We start from the raw sequence: 23,624 nt of genomic DNA, 5'->3' as shown, positions 1-23,624 counted from the left end.
AATAAAATTTACTCATAATTCAACTACTTTGACAGATGTTCTCTATCTCTCAGGTTTTTTTTTTTTTTTTCGTTTCTTCCTAAAAGAATTTGCTGCGGTGTCAAATGTTTTAGGAGTCTGCTTTGGTAGTATGTCCAATGATATCACGAAATGTTAAACACTTAACAATAATGAAATTATTTGAACTATAAATTAGTCATTTTTGTGACTAACTTTTAATTCTGAATTCTTATTGATAGATAATTAGAAAGTAAATATGTAACTAGCTTTAGGAGTTCTTTGATCAACACTGGACTTTACTTTGTATTACAATTTACATGTTAGAATTTAAGTAGCCTTTGTTCTATATTAAATATTTTGGATTCAGAGATTATCCTTTGATGATAACCAAGCAAGAATTGGAGTTTTAGTTGTTCCATCAAGCATTACAATATTGTGTCTTCTTAACAGTGGTTGTGAATGAATTCACTGAAAATGGTTCACAGATGATAGTCCACTTTTATCTGTCAAAACAAAATTGTTAGGCTTCTCAAAATGAGCATGATATCAAAAAATAATATATGGAAGGAGAATATCTTTTACAATGAATTCTAGCATAGGAGGGTCACACTCTATAAACTATAAAGTAACATAGTTTCATTAATTCTGAAACTTTCATTTCTTCACAAGAACATAAAGAACAACTCGGTTGCTGCGATAATCAGGATGCCACAGATTTTGATCGACGCGACCAATTCTGAAATTGTTCATTGCAGCTTCTAGGAAGTACTCAAGAATGGCATCTGAAACCAGAAAAGAAAAAAAGATCTCAGAACTCATAATACTTGTGAGGATTAGGGTCCAAAAATGAAGTTAAAAGGAACAAATCCGTCACCATTTCGAAGCTCGCCAGCCAAGAAGATAGTTGTATTAGGCCCGCAGAGCTGCCCTAGCGTCTCTAGCAGATCCTCGACGGCCCCCTCACTGTAAACAACATCGGATCCAAGCACTGAAAAGAAGAAATCAAATAAGTATTGAGTTGATAATCGATTGGTATATTAACTCAAAATCTTGAAACATCTTATGGCACTCTTTATCTTTATATTCTCCAGTGCCCTAATATACCAAAATGGACCTTTCTTAATCATGTCAAAAGCCATAAATCCCTAGCATTAGTCAAAATTATATTTGTATTATGAATTTGGTACAATTGCCTATATTCATAAGACCATGGAGGCATAAGTTGTAAAGAAATTATTACATAATAATAATACCACAAAACAGTTATATTTGCAAATAAACGTGAGTAGTGATCGCTGACAGTATTTTTACCAACAAAAATTTTATGTATCGCATGAGACACAGAACACAGATGTTGAACAATAAGGGATACTATACGAAGGAGAAATGACAGAGATCATGCGGCAATATAAACTGACTGCTACATCCCTACAAGTTTTCTAGTGCCAATAGTTGAATCTTTATTACCATAATCAGGCATGGGCTTAACAAGTTCTAGGTCAGCATCATCTCCCCATATGAGTTCAGTTGCTGTCACAGATCCGCGTAGACAAAATTGTTTCATGTTGGTTTCAATGTTCTTTCTAAGTAGCCTCAGCCTATCGGGCAGATCAGTAAGAATGACTTCACCACCCAAAAGAGCTGCAATGCAACTAAGGAATACAAAATAAGAACAGTGCATTATTATAAACTGAGTAAGAACAATCCGAAAAATCGATACTTCACTGGTTTCCAGACAAGAGTCAACATAAGAGATCATAGTTCTACTTTTCTAGTTCATAAATCTTCGTCAAACAGGTTACAAGCTAATTTAAAAGAAAATAAATGACAAACTATATCAATTCGGCACCAACAAATTGATAGTAAGAACGTAATTACCCGACCAACCCACAACCAGATCCCAATTCAACAATCTTCTTGCCCTGAAGAACAAGCATCCCGGAATCAACAGAATGCTCTAGAAACTTCCCCAATACAACTCCACTGTCCCACATCACTGATCCAGTTACTCCAGGCGTGCCCTTAAAATCAAAAGTTTAAATAGGTATAACTGTGAGCTTAATTCAACAATAAACAATTCATGCTACATCAATTTCACTAACTAAATAAATCTTAAGCAGTAGCTTGAAAAGATAAAAGCTGTTTAACGAGGCTCCAAGTTTATACACACTGAATCCCAAACCATGAAATATGAAGCAATCCACAAATTAAACTCATGCTATTTAAATCTTATTTCTTGATCAATGTAAAAACTGATATTCCAACCTGGTACACAGTAACATAATAACATCTCAATATTGATTGGCTACTAAATCAAACTATCAGTAAATCACATCATAATCATAGCATAGAAACGGGGATTATGCATGAAGACAGAACCATAGCTTACAACTAAATTATCAATGAATGAACATCACAATCCACAATAAATTATCAGCATCACAAGCTTCAAACTTTAACCGCCAATTATCACTAACAGAGCATCATACCAAAAGGGTCATCAAATTTGAGCCAAAAATACAAAAGGGTCATCAAGTTAGAACTCATAACCACATAAAAATGAAAGATTTTTCACCAAATAAAATAAATTACAGGGAAGAACACAGAGAGAGATGATTAGGGGTACCAATGAAGAAGGAGACTGAAGAATGGAGAGAGAGTGTCCACAAGAGTCGATGGAGAGTTTCAATGAAGACTGAGAAACAAAGGAGTTGGGTTTGGAAAGGGTTGGTTGTTGGATTCCCCATAAAAGCATGATCTCTTCTGCAGCTGATTCCTCTCCATCAACCACCAACCTCACTTCGCCACCATAGGAACCCAACTTCGCCATTGTTGCATCCTCTCTTTCTTCTTCTTCTTCTTTTACTTCTGCTGCTTCATTGCTGGCCATTGTAATTTGTTTGCGCTTTGCACGCACTGCATTTGTTTCCACTTTGCAGTTTCCAGTGTTCCATCGTTTTCCTTTTTGTTTTTCTTTTTGTTTCAGTTTTGGGTCATTGAGAAAAGGCCTTTTTTAATTATTATAAAAAATAAAACCCAGTTAGATGTACAAAAAAAGAACTAAAAAAACGCCTATTGGATCCAAGGAGAAGGAACAATGCCAAATTGACACATTTCTAGAGTCTAGACCAAGTCAAAATAATAATTGTATAATATCCAAAAAGAAATATAGGATAAGGATGTATATTCCAGAGGATCTGCGTCCCAAAAAAAAGAGAAAAAGATAAGGATGCAATTTTGAAAAATAAAAATTAATGCATCTATCCAAAGTTCCAAACTATTGCCGGAATGAAAAACTATGTACAGAAATGTATTTTGATCAATCTTTTTTTTGGTATTTAACAGACACGTGTTATAGTTGTCAAGTAAAACTTTTTTATAAAAATATATAAAGTTTAATTTTAAATATATTTATTATAGGTTTATTAAAATAAAAATTTAAAAATTTTATAAATAATCTTAATATACAGTATTAAGATGCGCAACAGCTAAACTCATTTTCACTTTTATATAACAAAAAAAAAGCCATAAATAAATAAGGAATAAAATAATAAATAAATTCCTAAAAATTTATTTAAATTAATTTCTATAATTATTTTTTCAAAATTAAATTTTTAAAAATTTATTTGTCAGTATACTCTTAATTAAATAAATCCAAGCATGATAATGATTCATGATACACGCTAAAAAGAAGTGATGGGCACTTTGTACAGTTAGTGTAGGGAAGGAAAAAATGTGTCCCAGCATATTCATTGTTTATTCTTGGTCAACTGGTGTGGAGTGTGGACAAAAGTTTGATCTATCTGCTTTGTTGTTTCTTTTTTGTTCCAAGTTTGCAACTATATTTCATAATTAATTTCGGCAGTCAATATTGACCATTGAAACTTACTTACCAAACAATAAAATCCACTTTTCATTTTTCAAAAACCATGGCCTCAGACCAAGTCAAGCCTCATCAACAACCCTCCAAATATGTCACTCTTAGAGTCTTAGTTTGTTGCGAATTCTAAATTACAATTTGGTAAATTTCACATTCTATTATCTTATGAAGTATGAACTAGAATTGTAACTAAAACTAACATACTTGTAAGTCCACTTCTAAAATTATACTTATAACAATTTAAATTATATTTTTACATAAACATCCAATGGTGTGTATAGGTATATCATCAAAATTCTATTATAAAGTATCAACAACATCCAACCTTGTTTCACTTTTTGAATCCTTAAGAAGAGGAACAACATCATAATGGCCTAACTTACTGTCTCCTCCATAATCAAATTGATCTCTGCAGAGTTGCAACATTTGCAGCACCTCCTTCATGGAAGGCCTAGTAGAAGCCAATGTTGAAGTACACATCACCCCAAGTTTGAAAACTGTGCACATTTCATCCAAGTAGCTTGGTTCCATGACATCTTTGTCTAGAAGCTCTTCTATGTTGCTTCCTATCTGAATGTGGCGCCACGCCCACTCGGCCAGAGACAAGTGTTGGTCTCCATCATTCGCCTCTTTGCCAGTTGTCAGCTCCAACAGAACAACACCAAAGCTAAACACATCAATCTTTTCAGTGATCCTTCTTGTTTGAGTATATTCTGCAATTTCAATCATAAAGAAACACATATATACATTAAGAAACTTAGGCCAGTGCAAAAATATAAGGCACATAGAATTTAACCAAGCAATGTACTTGTTATAACAAACTAGAAGTGCAGATTATGATTACTTGCTCTTCAAGCAACACATTTCTCTTGTGTTCTGAACTAGAATATTGGGATTTCACTCACCAGGAGCAATGTAGCCAAATGATCCAATCACAGTTGACATGGTGTTCAATTGACCAGGCTTGAGCAACATCCTAGCCAGACCAAAATCTGCAACTTTTGCATTGAATTGAGCATCCAAGAGAATGTTGCTTGTTTTCACATCTCTATGAACAATAGGTTGTGAGCAATCATGGTGCATGTAGCTCAAACCTTGTGCAACTCCTATTGCTATTTGCAACCTCTTTGGCCAATCAAGAAAAACATGATGCACTGCTGCTGAACTTGAGAAATTGGAGGCCTTATTATACTTCTTGTGCAGCCACTTATCTAGGCTACTATTTTCCATATACTCATAAACAAGGAGCATAGATTCCTCATTTGAAATGCAGCACAACAACCTCACAATGTTGGTATGGCGAATATTGCTCAGCGCATTAACTTCAGCGCGAAACGAGCTCTTGAGCTTCTGATCTAACTTTCTGTCATTCCAAATCTTTTTCACAGCAACATAGCCGAAATCATTGACAGGGCAACGATAAATTGCACCATATCCACCACTGCCAATAATATTCTGCTCAGTTAATGAGGAGAGAATGTCTGATTCTGTGAAATTCAGCCTTTGAAATGAAATTAGCTTCCATGAGTTATCAAATTCTTGCTTTCTTTTTCTGTAAAGCCTCATAATCAAGAGTGTTGCCAACAAAGCCATTAAGAAGGCTGCTACAACAAGACTTGTAATCAAAGAAACAGACCAAGATGAACCCTTGCCTGATCTTTGTGGAGTAGAATTACACAATGCAAGGTTCAGTTCCGGGGTATCAGAACAAAGGCCAGGATTGTCCAAAAAGCTGGTGTCAAATGCATTATTTTCGAATTCATATGGAACCTTTCCTGTCAAATGATTGGAAGAAAGATTGAGATTGGTGAGTCTTGGAAGCTGAGAAGGAACTTGGCCAGTGATTTGATTTTCTGAAAGGTCAAGCTGGCTAAGCACCTGCAGCCGGCCGAGTGCATCTGGTATTTGTCCAGAGAGCTTGTTCTGTCTCAAATTCAGAGTCACTAGATTCTCCCAATGGATTATATCCGAAGGAAGCGGCCCAGTGAGCTGGTTCTGATCAAGCAATAAGGTTGTTAACTTTGGAAGAGAAGTTAGCTCTTGTGGAATGCTTCCATTCAAGTTGTTCTTACTTGCATCAAACACTACCACATTACTCCAAGAAGACACAGTAGCTGGAATTCTACCAGAAAGTTGATTGTAACTTATCTCGAGCCGCAAAATGCTAGAGGACAGCATCTCAGGAAGCTCACCAGTGAAATTGTTATGGCTCACCATGAAATTTGACAAATTCAAAGATGTCCAAAGACCACTAGGAATGTTACCAGAAAACTTATTGTTGTAAATTTTCAGATCAAGTAGGCTATTACAATTTCCTAGTGATTTTGGCAACTCACCACTAAGATTATTGTCATAAACAGTTAAATTAAGTAACCTGCCATTGTAACATAAATTCTCTGGTAAATTTCCATTAAGACTATTAGATGAAACCAGAAAGGTTTCAAGCCTCGAGTAGCGGCCGAATTCGGATGGAAGAGTACCTGACAAATTGTTGGAGAACATGCGAAAATCCACCATAGCTGGAAGACTACCAAAGGCTTCTGGAATCTCCCCTGACAACTTATTAAGTGACAAGTTCAACCAAGTAATGTTCTTAAGCTTTCCAAGTACTTCTGGAATTTTCCCTGTGAGATTATTCTGTGCTAGATCAAGATCAACCAAATTCAATGCTTCAACAACTTTAGGTATCTCTCCGGAGAGACTGTTCTGAAAAAGGTACAATATGGTCAGATTCTTCAGCAGGAACAAGCCACTGGGAATTCCACCAGTTAAACCATTCTGTGACATATCCAAATTCTCCAAATCCACCATTTCTCCAATGTTCTCTGGAATTTCACCAACCAAGTTTGTAGCATACACATGAAAGAGTTTCAATTTGGTCAATTTGGTAAAGTTTGATGGCAATTTCCAACTTGGGAACATGGTGTTGTAAGACAAATCCAAGTACTCAAGATTGGACAAGTTTCCAATCTCAGCAGGAACTGTTCCATTGAATAAACAATAATGAAGCTTAAGCTCTCTCAGTTCCTTTAACCTTCCAATACTAGAAGGAATATCACCAGTGAAATTGGTAGAACCAAGATTAAGGTACCTCAATTCAGATAAATAACTGTGCATATCATCAGGAATGTTGCCAACAAAATTGTTCATTGAAAGATCAAGGTACTGAAGCTTTGAACAATTGTATAGTGATGTTGGGAACTCACCAGGGATGAAGTTGAAGCTGAAGTCAAGAAAAGTGAGGTTCTTGAGTTCACAAATGAAGGTTGGTATGGCATGTGTGATGTTGGAATTGGAGAGAGTGAGTGAAATGACAGAATTGCCATTGGTGGTGCAGTTTATTTCAGGCCAAGAACAGTGGTTGTTATTGGAAGTTGATGATTGCTGTGTCCAGTGGCTTAAAAATGGTGGGTTTTGAAGGTACTGTTTTATCTTCATAAGAACTGCGTGTTCTTCATCATAGAGTTGATGAGACTGAGAGTTTGCAACATGACTCATCATAATGATGATGAAGAAGAACAAAGTCAGAGTATGAGAGTACAATGAAGGTTTTGAGATTTTCATTTTGGAATGTTTTTTTTTTCCTTGGTTGTGTGAAATATTGAATATGTCTTACATTTGCAAGGAAGAAACGAAGAAAGAAGATGAACATATGAATGCTGATGACAACTTTATCGTTTGCTTTGCTTCCAAAATTGGACTTTAATATATTTATATACACGATCAATTTTAATACACCTATTATTATAGTGAAATTCAGGGACGGACCTAGAGGGGGCGAGTAGTGGCCTCGGCCCCCCAAAATTTTTTAGAAACTATATTTATATATGAGATATGTATTTAAAAAAATAAAAAATATTATATAATTTAATATTTTTATGTGTATTATTTTTTATTATGTGATAAATTAATGTCTTAATTGTTTAATTCACTAATATTTTTACTTAACTAATTTAATATCATACCTTCAAGTTTTTGTAATTTTCAAATTAATTTTTATATAATAATCTCTATATTTATTTAAAAAAATTATTTGTTTATTTTATATTAGCATATTTAAAATTTATATTATTATATTAATAATAAATTACGTAGTTATATTTTGGTAATCACATTATGTACTTTAGATATTCTTTTCTTATAAAAAATACTTATTTTTCTTCTAAATTACATTATTGAAAGAAAATTTTTTATAAAAATATCTTATATCTTGTATTCTATAAAAGTATTGTGTATTTAAAATAATTAATAATTTATCATCTATTTTCAAATTTTTAAAATTTTTTTAAAGAATTAATTTTAATTAATAAGATATGTGATTATTTTTAACTAAAGTTGCTATAAATTATTGGTACTTTATAATTTTATAATGTACTATTGATATTCTTATATTTTTTATGTAACTATCATATTAAAAATAAAATTGTGAAAAAATTTACAATTATATATATATATATATATATATATATATAGATAAATTTTTTTAAAAAATTAACTCTAATAACTATATGATAATTATTTTTATGGAATAAAAAAATTTATCTAAAATTCGCCCCTCCATACTAAATTTCTTGGATCCGTCCTAAAGTGAATGTATATTGAATTTTAGTATATCTGTCATTATAATAGTTATTGTGATTATGTAAATATTATTAAGATTATAACTATAATTTTTTATATTTTTTATTAAAAAATATTATTTTAGTTTTAGTAATATTTTTTAAAATATTATTAAAAAAAAGTTTAGGAGGCCAGCAACTTTATTAAATTCTGGCCAGCATGTAACCAGCAAAAAAAAGTGAGTCATTAGATAAAATTTCACACCAATCTCACATCATTAAAATCATTATTGATGGTTATTTGATGACAACAAATCACAAAAGTTACTAACCTCCTAGCACTACTCTATTATTAAATAGTAGCCACCGTAATAATAATAATAATAATAATAATAATAATAATAATAATAATAATAATAATAATAATAATAATAATAATAATAATAATAATAATGTTTTGAAAAAATGTATTTATGAAGATACCGTTTGGGTGGGTTTTATTGGGGAAATTTTTTTTAAGTATTTATTAAAAAATATTTTTATATAATTTTAAAGTGTGTGGATATAACTTTAAGAAGGTATTTTTATTTTAAAATAAAGTAAACAAATTCTTTTAAGCAGTAGGTTTTCTTCAAGTATATAGTATTTGATGATTTTGCTTTGATAATTAATCTTAGCATAATTTAAATATATGTTTGTCTTTTTAAATTTACTTTAGTCTTTTGTAAAATTTAAAATACTTTATTTTGATCCTTATTATTAATTTTTATTTTTTATTTTTTCTTCATTAAAAGTTTATGTACGTGTCATTTTGTTACATCAGGTTAATTAATCATAGGAAGCCAACAAATTAAAAGTTAAAAACATTAAAAACCAAAAACATAGAAAATATTACAAGAAAATAAATATGCATTTTACAAGGAATAAAAACTTATTTAGACTTTTAAAAATTAGTTATTTAAGGTAAGGATAACAGTCTAGCTACACATCTAAGTGTTATTGGCAATCAAGTCTAATTAAGTTGACTCAAACTCAACAAAAATTATCTTCATCACACCAGTGTATATCACACGTGCGTTTTAATAACGCAACTTCTTCGTCTTCCTCCTCCTCCTCCTCCTCCTCCTCCTCCTTCTTTTTCTCTTTCGTTATCGTCATCACTAACAACACTAATATTTTGTTAACATCTTTATTGGTTTTAATTTTCTCTGGTGCCATCGTTAAATAATTTCGGTTTATTTTTTAGTTTATTTTAATTCATTTGTGAATCAATTTCGGTTCATTTGTATATTAATTGGGGTTCACCTGATACTATTAATAAGTATTGACCAAATTTTTTATTTCTTAAGTAATTTCGGTTCATTTCTTAGTTTATTTGAGGTTCATTTGGATCCAGATATGAATTCGATGTGTTTGTGTTAATTGAGATTCACTTGATACTACTGATAAGTATTGACTAAATTTTTTAGCAAAGAAAAATAAAATTATTCATTATCACTTTATTCAATTGCATTAGATTCCACTTTATTCCATTTAATTAGTTCAGATTTGAACAAGCAATAAAAAAAACTCAATCATTAACAAAAACACATCAAATTCATTTCTGGATCCAATGAACGAACCGATCGACATTACTTAAATAATAAATAATTTAGTCAATACTTATCAGCAGCATTAAGTGAACTTTAATTAGCATACAAATGAAGCGAAATTAGTTCAGATTTGAACAAACAGTAAAAAAGATTCAATCATTAACAAAAACACATCGAATTCATTTCTAGATCCAAATAAATCTCAATTAAACTAAGAAATAAACTGAAATTACTTAAGGAATAAAAAATTTGGTCAATATTTATCAGCAGCATTAAGTGAACCTTAATTTTTTTTTGGTGTCTGATATAAGAAGAAACAAAGAGCAACTAAGATGAAGATATCATCTCCTTCCTAATGATCTGATCAATAATACTACAAGGAATTAAAAATTCGGTGTAAAGACGAGAATGACTAGCTGCTATTTTAGCTAAACGATCAGCTACCGAGTTCGCTGTTCGTTGAATCAATTGAACTTGAACCACCCAATTTCGTTGCAGCATCTTAGAAATCTTTAAAAGAAGGTTTGTGTATTCTCTCCGCATCTGGGATGAATCCTTTTTAATCAAGAGATAAGTTTCTAGACAATCTGTTTCGCAAATTACCTCCCTATGATCACTTTCCCAAACCAAACAAAGACCCCTCCAAATTGTGAATATCTCACACCAAATAATAGTTCCTATTAGAATGCTTGCTGAACAATCCAATAACCATTTATCCGTACTGTCCCGAATAGCACACCAAAAATCAGTCAGTTGATCTTGATCCAAACGACTAGCATCGCAATTTAATTTAACAACATTGATTGGGGGAGGACACCACGAATCACATAAAGAGGGATGATGTGTCACCTGATTAGAATGCTTGATTGCAGCATACTCGGCCGCAGAGTGCCTGATAAGCTTGAGACATTTCTCCTTTCTCCAAATGTCATTCTGATTAAAAATATTATTATTCTATTCCTCCAAATCCACCAAAGACCTACTGCAAAAATCCCTTCATTGATCTGAAGTTTTAGACGAAGCCAACTTTAAAAATCCAAGGCGACATCCCAAGTTTGCATTTCCACCTTCAAGCTCTCCCAAATCAGACTCACTTGATTAAAAAGTTTGAGGCAATGTCCTACAGATTCTGGTGCTTCATTACATCTGGGGCAAAGATCCGTTGCTGTTAAACATCTTCGATAACGAAAGCTGGCAGCGGGAATGGTCCCATGCAAGATGAGCCAAATCAACCCCTTGACCTTCTCAGGTATTCCTAAATGGCAAAGTCACAACCAATTCTCATTTGTATCCTATACAACCTTTCTTTCAAAGGAGCCATTCATAACCATCCCTTGTTGAGTAAGTCTTTGAGGCATTAGAACCCCAACACCAGTTCGGATCACAACCTGCCTCAATTAATACACAAATGAATCGAAATTATTTAATGATGGCAGCAGAAAAAATCAGAACTAATAAAAATATTTGCAAAATGCTAGTGTTATTGGTGACGACGATAACGAAAAAGAAAAAGAAAAAGAAGAAGATGCAACATCTGCGAGTGCGAATTTGGAATAAGAAGAAGAGGAGAAGAAGGAAAGAAGAAGAAGAAAAAAATAGAGAAGAAGAAGGAAACAGAGAAAAAAAAAAGGGACACATAATTTAAAAAGTTGTTATAATAATTTAGTTAGACTTGATTAAATATTTTACTTTGATGTAGAACTTTTTACTAAAGATAATAGGACATTTGATTCATTTTTAACTAAAAAATCCCTAATAAATTTCGGTATCTTCAAATTTTATGCAGATAAACCTTCTTAAATTTGTATATTATATGTTAAAATTTGATGGTTAAACTGTATAATTCGATCAAAATCCCAAAATCAAAAGTTGCATCGGTTTGGTCAACCAAACATCAAACAACCAAATCCAAAGTGATGAACAAGGAAATTAATAAATAGCTATAAAATTTTTTCAATAGTTATTTATCCAAAGAATTAAAGAGTTAAGCACGACTATTCAATTGCTACAAAAAGTAATTCGATCCCAACTACTAATAAGGTTGGTGGTGCATAAAGTTTACAAATGTCAGAAACAATTTATATATAATTGAGGATTAGCCATAGCTGAAAACGATTTGTTCCGAATATTTTTTTTATTTCACGTTGTGTCCGAATGTGTCACGAAATCTTTAGCTTCTAGAAATTGGTCAAAAGTTTAAAATGCATGTAGTTCAACCAAAACCATATAATATACTTAGATAAGTTCAAGCACAATATATAATAGACATGATGTTCTAGATGCTGATAGTCTCGTCTTTTATATTGAGCGGGAATAACTATATACTATAATATATTTCATTAATCCATGGGTGATACCAGATCAAAAGGATTGATAATGCTATTTATTTCATGGATGAAATGATCAACAAGGGATTAAATCAAAAGAAGAAGATAATGATTTTCAAGAGAAAATTGTGAGATAATCCTCAAAGTGGTTTCTAAAGTTACTCTCGAGCCTCATAGTGATCCCTGAAATTAAAAATTAATCATATTCATTCCTGAAGTTGCACTCCGAAACTCAGACTCGTCCTTCCGGTCAATTTCGTCCAGCTGGCGCAATTGGAAAGCTGACCTGTACTCATTAGTGACACGCTGTCAGCACAAACGGCTAGCTGATGTGGCGACGTAAACTATTTTGACTCAATTTGGTCCCTAAATTGAGGTTAAAAACCCTAACCCCAATTGACTCTCTTTTCTCTTCTCCATCACACACTCTCTTCTCCTCTCTTCTCCGTCGCACCAGAGGTGACTCTCCTCTATTGCTTCTCCTACAGTGTCTTCTCCATCTTCGAAAACCACATGTTATGGCTAGCGCGAGCAATGCAGCTGGAAGCTCCAACAACCCACGATCATTTGGAAGCATAATGAGGAGAATGAATAGAAATAGAGATGCGCGTCTGTCAGAATGTTGTGGGTGCGGGTCGAGACCAGTGTTGCGATGGTCAGCGACAGATTCTAATCTAGGGAGACCGTTCGTGAGTTGCCCAAACTACAATGTAAGTGTTTGATGCTATTGTTTGCTGTAATTCTGGATGTAAACTTGGTTGATTCACTTTCCAAGGTGCAAACTGCAGGTAAGAGGTGGTGTGGATTGTTTCTGTGGGTGGATAAAATTCTGGAAGAAGATGCGGTAACATGTGATGGTAGAACAAGCTCTTCAAATGACAACAAAGAATGGAGGATGAAGATTAGATTCTGAAGTTAGAGTTCTCAAAATGGAAGGATTTTGCTGTTTACATGTATGCTGCTGCTACTAATTACAGTTGTTGTGCTTGTCTTAAGGTTGGATAGGAAACAGAGTCAATTGTATTTAACAAAAAAATATGTGACATGGGATATGCATATGTTATTCTGTTCATGTACTTGTACCTGTCCTTTTGGTTGAAAGAAATGCAGATTAAACTGTTTGACATGACTGTGTAAGAATCATTTGGAATTTGAATAAACAAGAGGTTATATGTAAATAATTGTTCTTGCACTACTAATGGATTCATCTAATGGAATTAATCTTAATTGCATATCAGAGACCAAGAAAAAAAAAATCAGCCACAGCTCAATTCAAGGGAGTCATAATCCATATTCATATATTCATAATGCAGAAAACATATTTAAAATAGGCATTACAGAGTCAGGGCAATATTCTACAAGTATATCAAAATTCTCAACATATTGAGAACATAAGTTTTGAACACTAAAATTCCCAACACTAGGTTCAAAATTCAGAAAGCACGCTGCTTTATCAAAATAGATAAATAAAATAATCTTCTCCTAAACGTAATAATCCTAGTCTTCATTTTTTTGTTTCTGGGTGGTCTGAATCCAAGGTTGGGAACAAATTTCATGAAGTTAGCAAGCCTTGTAACGGTCCCTTGTGATGCACCTTGCATAGGATAAGACGGATGATTTGTTGCGGGTTAACTGGTTGCTGGTTGGGTGGTTGCTGCTTGATTGTTGCTTCCTGGAGTTGCCTTTTCTTATTTGGAGGACTTCCTTTTGGGAGGGAGTTTTGGTGGCCTCATAGGAGAAGGCAAAACCTATTAGTGAAGACATGTAAAATAGTTAGTAAAAATACATAAGAACATGCACATAATAAAATGAATGTCATCTAATTTTTTGAACCTATTAATAGTCATCGGTTTGTGACAAAGGTGGTTGACTGAGTTCAAGCTGAATTTCGGTGGGGGGTTGTGGGACAATGGTGGCTTCACCACCATTAGCAGCAAGGGGTTGGACAGCAGCAGCCTCTGCAGCAACAATAGCATCCTCATTAGTAGCTCTAGAGTTACATACGTGACATCAGAATGGTCCCTTCAGTTTTATAAGTGACATCAAAATGGTCCCTATTCTTTACATACAAATCAGTTCATTATATACACAACAGTTCATCAAGCATTAGTCCATCTACTAAGTAAAGCAGTAGTTCATTATATACACAGCAGTTCATTATATAAGCAGTGATCCAACCACCCTGTAATGAATATCTTCTCACTTATTCTATTATCACAGTAGCCAATACTAATTATACAACAACAAATAAATTTCTAAAACGTACCTTCTGCTTATCTGATATGAAACAGAGCTTGTTTTGCTTATAATCTCCTAAGTCTTCATGAAGTAATTCCAAGAACCACTTCCAGTTTTCAGTATTTTCAACAGGGACAATTGCATATGTAATCACATACATATGATTCTCTGCATATCTAATATGAAATAGAGCTTGTTTTGCTTATAATCACATTCTTTGTTGTCATTTGAAGAGCTTGTTCTACCATCACATGTTATCGCATTTTCTTCCAGAATTTTATCCACCCACAGAAACAACCCACAGTACACCACCTCTTACCTACAGTCTGCACCCTGGAAAGTGAATCAACCAAATTTACATCCAGAATTACAGCAAACAACATCATCAAACACTTACATTGTAGTTTGGGCAACCCACGAACGGTCTCCCTGGATTAGAATCTGTCGCTGACCATCACAACACTGGTCTCAACCCGCACTCACACCATTCTGGCAGACGTGCATCTCTATTTCTATTCATTTTCCTCATGATGCTTCCAAATGATCATGGGTTGTTCAAGCTCCCAGCTGCGTTGCTCGCGCTAGCCATAACATGTGGTTTTCGAAGATGGAGAAGACACTGTAGGAGAAGCAATAGAGGAGAGTCACCTCTGGTGCGATGGAGAAGAGAGGAGAAGAGAGTGTGCGATGGAGAAGAGAAGATAAGAGAGTCAATTGGGGGTTAGGGTTTTTAACCTCAATTTAGGAACCAAATTGAGTCAAAACAGTTTACGTCGCCACGTCAGCTAGCCGTTGTGCTGACAGCGTGTCACCAACGAGTCCAGGTCAGCTTTTCGGTTGCGCTAGCTAGACGAAATTGACCGGAAGGATAAGTCTGAGTTCCGGAGTGCAACTTCAGGGATGAATATGAATAATTTTTAACTTCAGGGATCACTATGAGGCTCGATGGTAGCTTCAAGGACCACTTTGAGGCTTATCTCAAAAATTGTTTGAATATAACTTCTTAGTTCTTTGAATTGATGATTTGATGTTCTAATGTGGAAAACGATACTTCTATACTGTTTTTTTGCTTTTCAAATTAGTTATAGCAGAGTAAAAATTTTATTCTTGAGAAGGTTATGTATTGTGTTATGTTAGTCATCTATTTCGTTTTAAGTTTTATTCATGTGGGTTATAGAGTAAGATAAAATTTATGATATAAAAATGAGTTTAATTTTAATGTAGTATAAATTATTTTGTATCGTCATCTAATTATATCTGTTATTTTGAATGACTATTATTTCTAAAGTTAATAAAAAAAGATATAATATTATATAATTGAATGCACATATAAAATTATTTTATAATAATAAAATATTAAATTTAATTCACATGGATAGAGTATTTTTATATAATATAGTATTTATTAATATATTTTTAAATTAAACTAAATAATTTTAGAGATAAGTATTGTTTTGGTCCCTAACTTTGAGGGTTAGAATCGAAATCATCCCCAACGTAATTTTTTTTTTAGAATCGTCCTTAACGTTTTATTTCGTATCAAAATCGTCTTTTTAACTTTTTTCGGACAAAAATACCCTCCACCACCACTAGCACCTTTACCTCCACCACCAAGAATAACAACATTAATGAAATCAACACAAATTCAACAAATTAAGGAATCAGAAATTCAACAAATCAATAAATTAACACAAATTCAACAACCAAATTAACACACAACAACAATAAAATCAGAAAATAACAAATCAAAATCAGAATTAAAAGTAGAAGCAGAAGCAGTCACAGAAAGAGAAACTCAAGCAGAAGCAGAAAGCAGAAGCCAAAGCAAGGAGCAGAAGTCCAAGCAAGAAGCGAAGAAAGAAGCAGAAGCCGAAGCAAGCAACAGAAGCAGAAGCAGAAACAAAGGCCAAAGCAGAAATGGGGAAGAGCAGCGGCGAGAACTCGGCAGAGAGGAGCGGCGGTGTAGAAGCAGAAGCTCTCTCCTTGGCTCGCGACGGCAACGACGACGGTGGCTCCAAGCTTCGCCAGCGCCATCCCCGCTTCCCCTTCTCCCTCTCCCTTTCCCCTTTTCCTTCCCCCCTCCCTCGCGTCCTTTCCCCTTTTTCCTTCTCCCCTGTCCCCTTGCGTCGTTTTCTTTTTTTTTTTTAATTTTGTAATTTTTTATTAATATGGATAATTTAATAATAAAATCAAAATTTTTATTATAAAAGACGATTTTAATACGAAATAAAATGTTAAGGACGATTCTAAATAAAAGATTACATCAAAGACGGTTTCAATTCTAACCCTCAACATTAGAGATTAAAACAATACTTATCCCATAATTTTATTAGAAAACATTATATTAAATAATTTAAAATTACTTTATCTTTTAACACAAGAGAGTATTTGTGCGCCGAGCAAATTTTAAATTTAGTTTTTAATATTTCTTGAACATAGATTTTTGGCCAAGTTCAATTAGGCATAATAAGTACTTTGTTTCTATTTGTAAAGCGAAGGTAACCACTTATTATGCTAACAAGCATAATAATCTCTGTCACGCACGTGATAAAATTAAAATTATAATTTTAAGTTATTTTATTAAAATTAATTTAAATTATACCTATTTAATTAATAAAAAAGTAATATATCACATGTGTGGTTCATTTTTTCTTAATCTGGTGTTAAGTATATCAATTTTAATGTAGTTATTAATCGTTTTTATCAATCTACTCTAACGGCAAGCACGTGACGGCGCGATGGGTGAGCGGCGATGGCAAACACGTGACGGCGCGATGGGTTTGTTCTTTATGTTATTGAGTGACCACTAAGTTTGTTAAGATTTAGAGTTGTTTATGGGTTTGGTTGTAACAGATAGTAGTTAGACCCCAATTATGATGAGTTTCATAATTCTGGTTAGGAAAGAGGGGAATTACTAGGTAGATTTATGAAAGTAAGTAAAGTAATTAAATGAGTGGGTTAGAGAATTCTTTGTTGTGATTGTGTTTGGAGTTGGATTAAATGAGTTGTGTCTGTATTTGTGTTTGTAATATCTATTTAATTTAATTTTTATTTTTATCATATGATATAGTTAATTTTAAAATATTTATCTAATACACCATGTGCTAATACTAAGAGTATTTTTTAAAAAGATATATACGTAAAAATAGATATAATATGATTACAGATATAACATAAACAAATATATTAAATAAAAGGTTAAACTAATATGCTTACCAATACATTTGTTAAGTTTTACAAATTGGAGGATAAGTATGTATTCGGTTACTTAGTGATCACGTAGATAATTGAATAATTGGGTTGCAAATTGATCCTATAGTGTGCACTTTATTTTTTTCTCATTTTTAAATAAAAGCAGGAATTAAGAGAAATAAGTAGTAATATATCAAAAAAAGATAAAAGATTCTACATATGAATAGAAAATTGTTACAAAACAAAATCTCGTTGTGAAATATTAAAATTTTACCTAATGCAAATCATGAATATCAACCACAATGTAATGGTCACTTCTCCCTATTTTTGACCATGATATAAGCTCTTATTTTTCGGTCAAGAGTCCAAACATCTAATTGAAAAAAAATGAATTAAAAATATCAAATTAAGGACAAATAAATGAATAATATAATAAATTACTTATAAATTAAAGAGATTTTATCAATTTATTTTATACTAAATGATAAAACTAACAATATATTATAAAAGGATATACCTTTAAAAAAGTTACAATACAATTTTAAATATCTGCATAAATCAAAAGTTAAAATTTATGTTATCGATAAAATGATGCTATTATATAATTTCTTGGCAAAAATTAAAATTAAATAATTTTGTGTAGATTAATACAAATTAACTACGTACCAAATAAGTTAGAATGTTCATTTGTTTGTTTCAATATATCAGCATGAGCAAGAAAATTGAAATGATTGTCAGAAATTTTACGATCATCAACCGTATTTACAATACATGACTTCTTTTTAAAAGTTATTCTATACACGTGTGCAATTGAAAGATAAATTCCACTTGATTCCTCAATCACAAAATTTGAGAAGACATTGACCTTCCCCTCGATCAGTTCATTCTCAAACATCTTTACCAAATAACTTTTGATTGAACAATGAATTTTATCATAGTATAAAACAAATTAAATATAAAAGCTATTAGCATTTATAACGCTATTAAAAATATTTATAAATTGGATTTAGTATCACTTGAAAGAATCATGAATAATAATCAGCTAATCTTATCATCCATTAGAACCATTTCTATGTAAGTCGTCTTGCTCTTGTCAAATTTAGATGAGACTTTCCATAACCTTATAATTCTTGCCTTTATTTTTCAAACGTTTTTATCACTTAATCTACTATAAGTAATACTATTAATAGAATCATAACTAATAGCCATTCGATATGAAAAATAAAACACAGAAGAAGAACTATGTCTGAATTATGAATCCTCTGATGAGTTTGGAAAACTCTTATTTAATTTTGATGATGAACAAACATTATTGAAATATTTAAATACAAAATTATTAATTTGATCCTAATTCATATGTACTTAATTAATAATTTTGTTGTGCAGATTTTGTGTTGGGCCGAAACAAAAGAAAATTAACAAAGCCCAACTGTTGCATTATTGGTTCAGCTTTAAGTGTCCAAATGAGTTTGTGATTAAAGCTAGTTATATTGGGCCGAGAATAAGTTTTAATGCTATAAGCCCATGTTTGCTTCCATGCTTGATCCGAAATCAATTTTATCAGGAAAGCAAATGTTAACCAAAATGGGCCAGTTTTAATCTCAATGTTACAAGCCCAATTCTATTAGTGATAAATGGTTCCAATCTTGGTCCGAAACCAAGAAAAAATGAAAGCAAAGTGCTTCCAACGGAACCAAGTCTTAACCATGTGATGGATTTCAAAATCTATTACATTGTTAATTAATGCATGGGAACATGAGAGAGAAATTCAGCTGATTTGATTGATGGCTATTATGACAAACACGCCACTCTAAGCTAAGGGAGTAAAAGCAAGCTATTCTCAAATTAATGTGTTTAACCACTCTACATTGCTTTCTTCAGATTCTTTAATTCCTCTCATCTCTTTCTCTTCTTTCTTCGGTCCTTGTCCAGGAAACAATGGAAGAAATATTCTTCAACCAAGAAAAGGAAGAAGCTGCATGCATCAAAACCATCAAGCTAATGATGGCAAGAAAACATACTAAAATAAAAATGAGCTGTGGCTGAGATTTTCACCAAATGTGGTTAGATTTGGTGAGGTAATCTCGAGCTCTTCATGCTCAGAAAAGGAAGTTGAAGATTTGGCCAAGAGAAGAGATTCTTGAAGCATGGCTTGTCTTTGATTCTGCTCAACCACCACAGGGAGTAGCTAGAGTGGCGAAGTGATGGTTGAAGGCAGAGATTGAAGCAGATGAAGTCATTATCATCATGAGGCATCAAGGGCCAGAAATCCATCTTGGAGAGCAAGCCAAGGATGGAGAGCCCGGATTGATGAAGGGTGATGATCAAGAAAGGACTAGAGGTAATTGCATGTTGGTTAATGCATGGTTATCTCTTCTCTCTCTGTGTGGCCGAACCGGTTCTGTGTTTGTTGAAGGAGGAAGAAGTTGGTTCGGTTTTGACTTCAAGTGTGGAGGCTTTCCTCTCTTTAAAAAGGGGGAACACTGTTTGAAGCAAGGAGAAAATTTGAGAGTGCAAGGCACAGAGTTCTCAGAGCTACCTGAGCTAACAGTTTTCTCTTCTCCTTCAATGTTCTCTGTTTTGTAATTTTTCTGTTTAATTTTGTCATGTCTTGAGTCTCATGGAAAAAAGGCAAACAAGTGAGGTTTGTATGAAAAGCCATAGAGCGAAAAAAGGCAGAGAGAGCAAAATAAAGAAAAAGCCATAGATGTCTTAGAGGTCCTTTGTTCATCTATGTTGTGTATCATGATTCTGTAGGAATCCCCTTGTAAGTTGGGTTAGCACTTTACAAGTTGTAATCAGATTGATTATAGTGAAATTCCATCATGTTTGTGATGGAGACTGGATGTAGGCTGCACTGCACTTAGCAGCCGAACCAGGATATATCTGGGTGCAATCTTCTTCTATTTTCTACTCCATTTCTGTTTTCAATACACAGGAGCAAAACCAGAATTATCTCGTGCCAAGTGACGAGACAAAAGAAAAGTCTCGTGGCAAGGGACGAGACAAAACAAAGTTGCTCGTGTCTATTGACGAGCAAAAACAGAAAAGTCTTCTCTGAAGGTCAGCAAGTGTTAGCATCGAAAAGGGGGCTAAGATTCAACCCCCCCCTTCTCTTAGCCACTGAAACCATCAATTGGTATCAGAGCTTGGTCTCAAAGAGATCAAGCTTTGCAGCTTGGAGTAAAGATCCTCATGGCAGAAAACAGTGGCGCAAATGTGTTGTCATACAATCTGGCTGAAGGTCAATCAAGCAACAGACCTCCCCTCTTCAATGGGAAAAATTATACCTATTGGAAGGAGAGAATGAAGATATTTGTACAAGCCGTGGATTACAGACTTTGGAAGATCATCTTGGAAGGTCCTAAATTTTTAACTACCACAAATGCTCAAGGAGTAATCTCTCTTAAACCAGAAGCAAGCTAGACCGAGGAAGATAGGAAGACGGTGGAGTTAAATGCCAAGGCAACCAATCTGCTCAACTGTGCTATCAGCTTTGAGGAGTACCGACGAGTATCACGATGCACAACGGCAAAGGAAATTTGGGACAAGTTGCAAATCACTCATGAAGGAACTACCATTGTAAAGAAGACTCGGACAGACATGTTAAACAGGGAATATGAAATGTTTGCAATGAAGGAAGGAGAGTCCATTGATGAACTGTTCGAACGGTTCAATACCATCACTGTTGGCTTAGATGCTCTTGGAATCACACATTCAGAATCTGTGCTAGTGAGAAGAGTGTTGAGATGTCTCACAAAAGAGTGGGAAACAAAAGCTTTAATTATTTCTGAGAGTAGTAACTTAGATTCCATGACACTTGATGATTTGAGAGGAAATCTTCTTGCTTTTGAAAACTCCTATTTGAAAAAAGATTCAAAAAAGAAAAGAATTGCTTTTTCTTCTGTGACTAACCCTCTGGATGATGAATCCAGTGATAACTCTTCTGAAAATGAGTTTGTGTTGTTTGAAAAAAAATTCAGAAAAATGGCAAAGCTCAAAGGCAAAGGCAGCAGCTCAAGGAGGATGAAGAAAGACCCTAGCAAAGTAATCTGTTTCAATTGCAAGGAAATGGGGCATTTCAAATCTGATTGTCCCAAGTTGAAGAAGGAAGAAAAGCCAAGAAAAGGAAAGAAGAAAGGACTAATGGCTTCATGGGAAGAGTTGGAAAATGACTCAGATGATGATGATGAAGAATCAGAAACCAAGTCTCAACAATGCCTTATGGCAGATCATGTAAATCAGGTAGTCTTTCATAACCCTGACACTGAAGATCTTCATCTTATGATAGACCACCTTTCTGAAAAAATAAGATGCTTTCTGCTAGAAAATCAAGAACTTGAACAACAAATCACTATTCTTCAAGCTAAAAACAGTTTTTTAAAAGAAAAAGTGAGAGAGGCCGAAACTGCTTGTGATCTTGTTGAAGAGAATAAGCAGTTAAGAGCCCAAGTTAGAAGTTGTGAAAGTGACCATTCGGTCCTTGCATATGTGGATTGTTTTAAGCAAAATGAAGAGTTGCTTAAAGAGGTTAAAAGACTTAAAGAAGACTTAGCCAAGTTCACCCAAAGTTCTGAAAATTTGAATCAAATCTTGGCTAGTCAAAAACCTCTTTATGATAAAGCTGGGTTGGGGTTTTATAAATCTGAAAAATCACATTTTGAAAACATTACTTCATCTTCAAATACAAAGTATCAAAACCCAACTCACTTTAACAAAACAGCAACTCCAAGATTTTGTAGGCTATGCAATCGAAATGGACACTTTCCTATTCAATGTTTCTTTGGTGAAAGAATGATTGGTGATAAAGTTTGTAAAGTTGTTTTTGATTACAATGGCTTAGGACATAGAAGATGGTTTAACGTAAAAGGATCCAAAAAGATTTGGATACCTAAGGTCTCTTAAGCATTGTTTGTAGGTGTGCCTAGCATCCAAAAGAAAGGAGAACATGTGGTATATGGACAGCGGATGTTCTAGGCATATGACCGGAAAGACAACATCTTCATAAAGCTAGATGAGTATGATGGAGGACTTGTCACTTTTGGTGATGCAAAAGGAAAAATAGTGCTGTTGGGAACGTTGGTAAAAATTTTCTTCTTGTATAAATGATGTGCTTCTTGTAAATGGTTTGAAACATAACTTGCTTAGTGTTAGTCAATTGTGTGATTTAGGTTTTGATGTTATCTTTAAAAAGTTTATTTGTTTGGTTGTTTGTGAGAAAACTGGGGATATTTTATTTGAAGCCAAGAGATGCAACAATGTGTATGGATTAACTCTTGAGGATTTAAAGGAATAAAATGTAACATGTTTTACATCTTTTGAATCTGAAAAATGGCTTTGGCATAGAAAGTTGGGACATGCTAGCATGTACCAAATTTCTAAGCTAGTTAAAAAGAATTTAGTTAGAGGAATTCCAAACATCAAGTTTGACAAGGATCTTACTTGTGATGCATGTCAATTGGGCAAGCAAGTAAAATCCTCTTTTAAATCAAAAGATGGAATCTCAACCAAAAGGCCATTAGAATGTTGCATATTGATCTTTTTGGCCCTACTAGAACTCAAAGTTTAGGAGGTAAACTATGGTCTTGTAGTGGTAGATGATTACTCTATATTTGGTTGGATACTTTCCTTGCTCATAAGAATGATGCATTTTATGCCTTTTCTACCCTTTGCAAGAAAATTCAAAATGAAAGAATTTAAAAATTGCCCATTTGAGAAGTGACATGGAAGGAAATTTGAAAATCAAGATTTTGAAAAATTTTGTGATTTTAGGAATTTCTCATAACTTTTCATGTCCTAGAACTCCCCTTGTGATGATTTAGGAATTTCTCATAAC

At 33.4% G+C, this 23,624-nt stretch overlaps 2 protein-coding genes across 2 annotated transcripts; both read right to left on the bottom strand.

The window, feature by feature from the left end:
• Window positions 1-266: 266 nt before the first annotated feature.
• Window positions 267-3,216, bottom strand: LOC130979578 (uncharacterized). The gene is made up of 5 exons (XM_057903039.1): window positions 2,627-3,216; window positions 1,879-2,021; window positions 1,468-1,652; window positions 875-988; window positions 267-782 (listed from the first exon to the last, which is right to left on the bottom strand). The coding sequence occupies exons 1-5, from the start codon at window positions 2,888-2,890 to the stop codon at window positions 655-657; spliced, it is 834 nt and encodes a 277-aa protein (XP_057759022.1). The 5' UTR covers window positions 2,891-3,216; the 3' UTR covers window positions 267-654.
• A 448-nt stretch (window positions 3,217-3,664) lies between these two features.
• Window positions 3,665-7,548, bottom strand: LOC130981711 (LRR receptor-like serine/threonine-protein kinase HSL2). The gene is made up of 2 exons (XM_057905361.1): window positions 4,786-7,548; window positions 3,665-4,593 (listed from the first exon to the last, which is right to left on the bottom strand). The coding sequence occupies exons 1-2, from the start codon at window positions 7,442-7,444 to the stop codon at window positions 4,181-4,183; spliced, it is 3,072 nt and encodes a 1,023-aa protein (XP_057761344.1). The 5' UTR covers window positions 7,445-7,548; the 3' UTR covers window positions 3,665-4,180.
• Between the last annotated feature and the right edge of the window lie 16,076 nt (window positions 7,549-23,624).

The sequence above is a fragment of the Arachis stenosperma genome, chromosome 5 (genome assembly GCF_014773155.1).
Source record: "Arachis stenosperma cultivar V10309 chromosome 5, arast.V10309.gnm1.PFL2, whole genome shotgun sequence".
Taxonomy (NCBI): domain Eukaryota; kingdom Viridiplantae; phylum Streptophyta; class Magnoliopsida; order Fabales; family Fabaceae; genus Arachis; species Arachis stenosperma.
This window is presented reverse-complemented; position numbering and strand designations above follow the sequence as displayed.